Here is an 8,200-nt window from a genome sequence, read left to right as displayed (position 1 = left end):
CCCAGTGTGAACTCTTTCATGTATTTTGCAGTCATTGTACCTACTGAAAGCTTTCCCACATTGTTTACATACATAGGGTTTCTCCCCAGTGTGAATTCTTTCATGAGTTCGACAATGAGTGCTTCTGCTGAAAGCTTTCCCACATTGCTTACATACATAGGGTTTCTCTCCAGTGTGAACACTTTGATGCGATCGACAATCACGTTGTGTGCTGAAAGCTGTCCCACACTGCGTACATACATAGGGTTTCTCCCCACTGTGAAGTCTTTCATGCATTTGACAAGAACTGCGTGTGGTGAAAGCTTTTCCACATTGTTTACATACATAGGGTTTCTCTCCAGAGTGAAGACTTTCATGTATTTGACAACATCCACGTGTGATAAAAGCTTTCCCACATTGTTTACATACATAGGGCTTCTGCCCTGTGTGAAGTCTTTCATGTATTTTATAATATGCATGTGTAGTGAAAGCTTTCCCACATTGTTTACACACATAGGGTTTCTCTCCAGTGTGAGTTCTTTCATGACGATGACGATCACTATGTCTACTGAAAGCTTTCCCACACTGTTTACAAACATAGGGTTTCTCCCCAGTGTGAAGTCTTTCATGTATTTTATAATATCCATGTGTGGCAAAAGCTTTCCCACACTGTTTACATACATAGGGTTTCTCTCCAATGTGAGTTCTTTCATGACGTTGACAATGACTGTTTCTGCTGAAAGCTTTTCCACATTGCTTACAGACATAGGGTTTCCCCTCAGTGTGATTTATTTCAAGGATCTGAACATTGTTGTGTGTGTCTTTGTGTTTTATGTACACATTAACATCTTCAGTACCAGGGAATATTTCTTCACATTGATTCCAAGCTGTATACTGATAGCATTTTCCTACCTCTTCATTTCTGTAAAGAAAAAAAAAAAATCATAATAAAATGGGTCTCCAAAACAATGTGTTATCAGAACAAGTTCTACTTTTATGCCTGCTAATAAACTGTGACAAGGAATTAACTGAACAACTTGCAAGATATGTTCAAAACAGTTACTCCCAAGAGTGGTGTTCATTTGGGAATTTTATTTTATTTTACTTTTTCTTTTTGTGGCCAGATCAGTCCACCCTCTGGGCAGGGCTGGTGTGGAATGTGGTGCCAGGGATTGAACCATGGTCACTGCATTTGCCTAAACTTGACTAAGCAGGTGCTTTAGACTGCTGAGCTATCTCACCAGCCCTCATTTGGGAATTTTAATTTTCATATTTCATTTTAGAGACAGGGTCTCACTGAGAAGTTTAGGGTGGTCTAAAACTCACTATGTAGCCCAAACTGGCCTTGAAGATGGGACAATCTTCCTGTCTCAGACTTCTGAGTGCTAGCATTATAGACACAAGACACCAGGCCAGAATCATTTGGGAATTTTAAAGCTGGTATATTTTGAAATACAGAATTTTTAGATTCATTTTTAGCAACTGATACAGGTGTGTATCAAATATTGTTCATTGTGATATCTTTTCCCACATCACTCTCTCTGTTCTCTGATTTTGCATCTCCAAGTCAGTCTTTCCTTTCTCTGCTATGTCTCCTTTATTTTACTCTCAAGTTTATATTTTGGTTTCTCATATGAGACAGAAACTGTATGATATTTCATATTTTTGGCTGTATTATTTCACTTAAAATTATGGGAGGATGACCCATCAATTTCTTTTGACAAATGACATGATATTTGGAGGTTTTTTGCTTTTGTTTTTTTTTTCTGATTATATAGCACATTTCCTTTTTCTTATCATGCTAGGAAAGCAACACACAATCTCCAGCTTTTTAATCTCTTTTCACAGACTATCAATGATCATTAAGTTGTAGAAGCTGAGCTTCAATGTGCATTCTGCAAAATCTGCTTACCAGAATGCAGGGTATACAAGAACGCACAACCACACAGAGCCTATCAACAATTTTCCTTATGTGTACATTCAGCGATACATATAAAAGCAGGTTCAGAGGCTTAAATGCTATAAACAGGCCTGCTTTGATTATAGGAATGCATGAATCTATATACGAGTTTGATTCTTTTCAGAATATATCCAGGATAAGAATGCCTGGAATAACTTTAAAAGACCTCTATGCAATTACCATCACACTGACTGTACTTTACATTCTATCATCCTTGTAAAAGGTTAAAGTAGAATGGACTCAATTCTGTATAGAATGGCTTGAAAGCACACACTGACTCAACTTGAAAAACAGTCCTCTTCCTTGTGAGTGCAAATTACCTCATATATCTCCAATAATCTTTATGTTCTTTTCCACCTCCGTGTTTATTCCCAGCTCTTCCTGAAATGTAGCCATACAAATATAAGGACTTATTATATTAATGCATAAAAATTAATATATTTCAACTAGATTCATGATATAGTAAAACTAATAGCCCAAGATATTCTTCAAAATGTTTTTACATTGTTAATGAAACAACAGTGATAACCAACAAACACTATTTTCTGATTATATAAGTGAGAAAGAGTTGTCACCCTTACCTAGAGCAGCCATGTTCCTAAAGGTTTCCCCCATCACATCTCTGTAGAGCTTCTTTTGAGATGGATTCAGCAAAGCCCACTCCTCTATGGTGAAGTTCAAAGCCACATCCTCAAAGGTCACTGCCGCCTAAATGATTATACACATATTTTTCAAAGGAAAGTTGAAATTCACACATGGGATATCTTAACTTCTCTTACAAAAAGTTGAATTGACAGCCACATTCGGCGGTGCATGTCTGTAATGCTAGCATTCAGGAGGCTGAGGCAGCAGGACGACTGTGAGTTCAAGATCAGAGTGGGCTGAACAGTAAGGTCAAAGTCAGGCTGAACAACGAAGTGAAAGCCTGTCTCAATAAAATAACAACAACAAAAACTGAACAGAGGCTGAATTTTTCAAATGTCTTGGTCATCAATTATTGTATACACACATAGCAATTCTAATGCAACTCATTGCTAATTCAACAGTAGGATAGGAACACTGTGTCTCATCAAGGCTACCTGTGTACTGTCTCTGAAGCACAGCTCACAGTGGAAGCCTAGGAGACCACCATCCACAAAGCACAGGAGCTGATGAGTATGTAATGAATCACTTCAATAGACCATAAGTAATATCTCTTTTTAAATCCTATTATTTGTGGCATTGAGACCTTTTTTATTTTTATTTTTATTTTTTATATATATTTAGTACAGGATCTACACAGTCTCACTACACAGATCGGACTCGTTAGTGATCCTGTTTTCAGCCTCCCAAGCACTAGGATTACAGGGGCACACCACCACACCCAGTTTCAATCTCCATCTCAGCAAGCCCATGGGGTGGGGCCAGCATGGCACGCCAGGTATCACACACCCTGGTCCCTGCATCTGCCTGCAAGATCTTCTTTCTTTGATTGTACTTATGCAGTGTTTTAACACTTGAAATCGGTTGCATAGAAAATATCACTGAACAATTATGGTGTATAGATAATAACTGAAATATGAATAGAAAATTTTATTGGAATAAGTCTATGAATTATGAAAACAGGCAAAGGCTGACAAATTATCTGACAGATCAGTGTCACTGACTGATGACCTTCAACTCAGACAAGAAATTCTAGGGTGGTATGAGGGGAAGATGAACTAAATGTATTATATGCATTGAAAACTAATACAACACAGGGTAATTAGGCCCAAAGAGAACATTTTCACCAGGTGTGGCGGTACATGCCTGCAACCACAGCACTTGAGAGGCTGATGCAGGAGAACTGCCTGGAGCTTTTGACCAGCCTCAGTTACATAGCTTTTTGAAGTACAAAGAGAAACCCTGACTGAACAAAACTTTTTCTTCAGAAGAAACTCAGGTATCTATCAGACTTAAAATAATACACTGAAATAAATGAAATATATGACATATAAACAGACAATTTATTTAGTGTGCATGCACTAGAAAGATTTTGTGCAGGAAGTAAAGGTCAATAACACAAATCTAAAAATATTGACTACAACATATCAAACTCAAGCAAAATACACAATAAATTACAAGAACCAAATGCTTTTTAGAAAATCAATAAGGAAAAATGCAAGTGTGGAAGCACACAATAAGGACACAGACTAAAGGGAGAAGGAAGAATCAATTTCTACTGTCCACACTTTATTTCCTTTCCTTCACAGTTTATTGAAACATACAGACTAGCAACTTCTGTTCAATGGGCAAAGAATACACTGTGCTATTGTTCCTGGGGAGAGATGTGATTCTATTCAAGTGAACTTGAATAATCCTGCATCGCGTGTTCAATGGTATGGATGAGAAAAGCACTTGGCTCTTGATCCAAATATCAACACTTGCGCCAAAAGAAAAACTTCTGTAGTGTCCTGCCAATCTATAATAATCACGTATAGAAAATTCCAAGGAAGGAAACCAAAAGAACATTTTTCGCAGAAACTCACACATGGTAAACTTAGGCAAAGTCACAAAAGTGGAAAAGCGGTCATCCACGGGGCTAGGGAGAGTTGAGGCAGGTAGGATATCAATCACCAAGATGTTCTCAAGTACTGCCCAAAGCCCAATGAACAATTACTTTGAATATTACTAGGTATTTACCTTATTAGTGTCAAATCTAACCAGCAACTTTGGGAACAAAAGTTATTGCAATATATTGCAGCATTAAGCCATCGTTAAGAAAGTAGAACTTAATCTATACCTGTTTAATACATGAAAAGATGAAATAATATTCACATACTGGGCAGCAATAAGTAAAGCAGCACAGTTGCAAACAAGAGACCCACAGACACCCAGGAGGCAGTGCTGAAACTATATATTTCCCATCAGGAGGACTGGTTAGAATGTCAGAGAAAGAGTAAACAGGTACCAGACCTGATCAATCTCTACACATCTGGGTTATGGTCCCAATGCTGTGCACACCTGGAAAGGACTGGAAGTGATTTTCATATTGATGAAGACAGATTACATAGAAACCTATGTGAAAAGACACACTGTTCTACTGACCAACAAAACGTGCAGAATAATTTGATATTATTCAAAGTTCTTCAAAATAATTCCAATGATCAGATGACATAAAAGGCAGTTCTCCGAAAAATAGCAATCCTTGATACGTTTGTGGTAGATTTTTGAAAATAGGATCACAACAGTGTCACTGCACTTTCGAGTCAGTGTCACAGGCAGAATCACTAAACTCAGAAGAATCTGGGTCCAAATAAGGACAAATAAATTTGTCTGAGGCATTGGACATATTTTTCTTTCTTTTTTTTTTTTGGACATATTTTTCTTTCATCTTGATTCCTTTATATAATACTGCCATATTGTACCAGGCTCTTCATTTACTAAACATTTATATTCCCTTTATGACATGTGTCCTAATTTAGGGTTTTTGCAAGAGGAAACAATTTAGTGCAGGTCACCTATTTTATAAGATTATTTATAATAGTCACCCAAAGAATCATATACAAAAAGTGCAGGAAATCTTTCCACACACTAAAGACCAGAGAATCCAGCTGAGTGTCTGAATCTCAGTAATGTCTTATAAGAGTCCAGCTGAAGATCAAGAATCCGTGACCATGCATTTTGTGAGACCAACTGGAGGCCCAGAGCCCATGCAATGTGTTATGCAGGCCCACTTTACAGATCTGTTCTGGGAAGGCCCAAAGGTCAGTGGTGGAAGTGAGAAATTCTATGTTAGCAGGATGAAGGAACTGTGCCAGCAGGCTGAGGGATCTGCATTGGAGCCAGGAAGCAATGCTCAAAGTAAGAACCACAGTGAGGTCCCAAGCTCCAGGAGATGAGCTGTGAACCATTTTCCCCTCCCGAACCAGGAAGTGATGCTCAAGTGAGGACCAGCGCTCCCTGAAAATGAGCCACAGACATTCTCAGCAACAGTGAGGTCCCAAGTTCTTCCTCTTAATGAGACTATCCAAATTTATCAGGAAAGTGAACATGATGTGGTCCTCTAGTCAAATAGGCCAAGAAAACCAGCAGCTGCCTAACAGCTTTCCACAACTTCTGCCAGCTCCTCACGCCCTCTCTTCTCTGGTTCTGCCTCTAATGCTGCTTGCAACATTCATTCCTCAGATGGGCCTTCCACACTTAGCACCATACTGATTTCACTGATTTCATTCAGCTGGATGTTACAAATTGACCACCAGTTGTCAATCCACCACAACATGGATTTATTTAGCTCACTAAAAATGTCTACATATATTTTGAGAAAGTCTGTCCCATGAAGCTAAGTGCCCCCTTTACTTTTCTGCCCACTGCCAACCTTAGTCCTTTATTACATTCTATTCTGACCTTATCTTATGTAAAATTCACAAAGAAATCAGAACTGTAGAGAGTTATCTTAATCAAAAAGCCAGAATAATATTTGCAGTCTAGTTTTGCACTCAATCACTTCTCTGCAAAAGACAGAAATAAGCAAGATCTTTTTTTTTTTTTTTTTCTATTTTATGTCTTTAGGACAGGATCTACAGGGTCTACAAAGTGTCACTACATAGATCGGACTCATAGTGATTCTCCTATTTTTAGCCTTCCAAGTGCTGGGATTACAGGTGCGCACTACCACACCCAGTCTCAATCACCTTCTCAGTGCACCCCTGGGGCAGGGCCAGCATGGCATGCCGGGGATCGAACCCTGGCTGCTGCATTTTGCCTAAGCAGGCACGTTAGTCCACTGAGCTATCTGGCTAGCCCTAAAATAGGTAAGATCTTAATGGAGTGAATTCTGCACATTTTTTCCCTTCTTAGAGACTGAAAGCTTCTCTCTTTCAACATTAATTTCCCCACAGAAAAGGTTGAACCTGGAGTCATGTGATTAGACTTACTGTCAAATTTATTGGTCTGAAAAATGCCTCGGTTATTATTAGTAAATCACATGTTTGGGGATGTTTTGTAAGGAAAAGGGACATGATCTTAGAGATTGCCTTTGACTCAATGCCCATTCATCTCCTGTTCTTTTCTTATTCAATAATTTCCACTGAAATGTTAAAGAATTGGTTCTGGAAACCTCAAGGGGTTGGAAAGCAATATTCAAAAGCAATGGCAAATTCCACAGCTCCTCCACAGAACAGAAAAACTCCCTTCCCTTATTCTTCCATCTTGGGTACAAGTTTATTAGTTGGTGCCAACCCCATGTAGGGTTGGTTTTTCCTCTTATTTGCGGCCTACAAACCTGCATTCCACACACATTTTTGGTAATTTGGTGATGTTTCCTACTTCTCAAAGGTACATACCGGAATTACTGATTATAAAAGCCTAAATGAGTCATTATTCCTCTAAGTAGCCCCTGAAGAAACATTTCCCTAACCTGAATTCAGCAAATGTTTGCAAGTAAAAAAGCAAACATTTTTCAGACAAAGCCCTATGGCAATGAGTCATTCCACAGAGGAACCATCCCCCAAACAATCTGTACACAAGATACCTGCTTTCCCACACTCTGCAGCTTGTCATAGTCAAGAGTCGCAATGCTGAACATGGATTTAATCCGGAGAGTAATTTTTCTTATGGAAAAAAAAAGATGCTAGAAATTCGTTTATAAATAGCAAGAGTTATAGAAAACTATGAACTAAATGTAAATCATCCACTTTTTTCCTGAAAATTTGTTTCTCCCTATAGATTCCATTGGAAAAGGGTGGGCCAGATAGCTCAATGAATTAAAGCACCTGCTCAGGCAGGCTCAGGGACCAGAGTTCATCATGAGCTCCAATTCCAACCCACTTTCACACTCCCTTCTGCTCTCAGGAACTTTTCTCTTTCATTAACTTCTAACTTTCCTTCTGCACCCATTGTTCCATTCTTTCCTGATATGAAATATGAACATGGCACACTTACAAGATTAGAATGCATTGTACAATAAATTTTCAATTCAGTCTTCATAAAAAATAAAAAGCAGAAACAACTGAAATCTCCATAAATTGATAAATATCCAATAATTCAAGCTTTCCATAACATTATTCATCCACAAAGAGAGTATTTTTAGATAAATGTTACAATATCTTGTGAATACCATGCATAAAAACACACTGAGGCAATGTTGAATATCCACCTATACAAAAATGCCAGAAAATGAAAATATATAGAGTACACAGTAGATTAGCTATATATGTAGCTTGGGAAAATAGAAGAAGAAGTAAGGAGACTGGGTTTCTTTAGAAGCAAAACAAAATGTTCTAAGTGGACAAGGCTATGACT

The 8,200-nt window shown here is 38.3% G+C and overlaps 1 protein-coding gene across 1 annotated transcript in view; it reads right to left on the bottom strand.

The window, feature by feature from the left end:
- Positions 1-8,200, bottom strand: part of LOC111818156 (zinc finger protein 120-like) — a 63,261-nt gene that overhangs the window by 22,065 nt on the left and 32,996 nt on the right. The window contains exons 2-4 of the mRNA XM_023721289.1: positions 2,521-2,647; positions 2,260-2,320; positions 650-901 (exon numbers count right to left, since the gene is read on the bottom strand). Of these exons, the coding sequence (XP_023577057.1) occupies positions 650-901; positions 2,260-2,320; positions 2,521-2,647 (440 nt within the window). The remainder of the gene's footprint in view (positions 1-649; positions 902-2,259; positions 2,321-2,520; positions 2,648-8,200) is intronic.

The sequence above is a fragment of the Octodon degus genome, unplaced genomic scaffold, assembly GCF_000260255.1.
Source record: "Octodon degus isolate 3935 unplaced genomic scaffold, OctDeg1.0 scaffold00081, whole genome shotgun sequence".
NCBI lineage: Eukaryota > Metazoa > Chordata > Mammalia > Rodentia > Octodontidae > Octodon > Octodon degus.
This window is presented reverse-complemented; position numbering and strand designations above follow the sequence as displayed.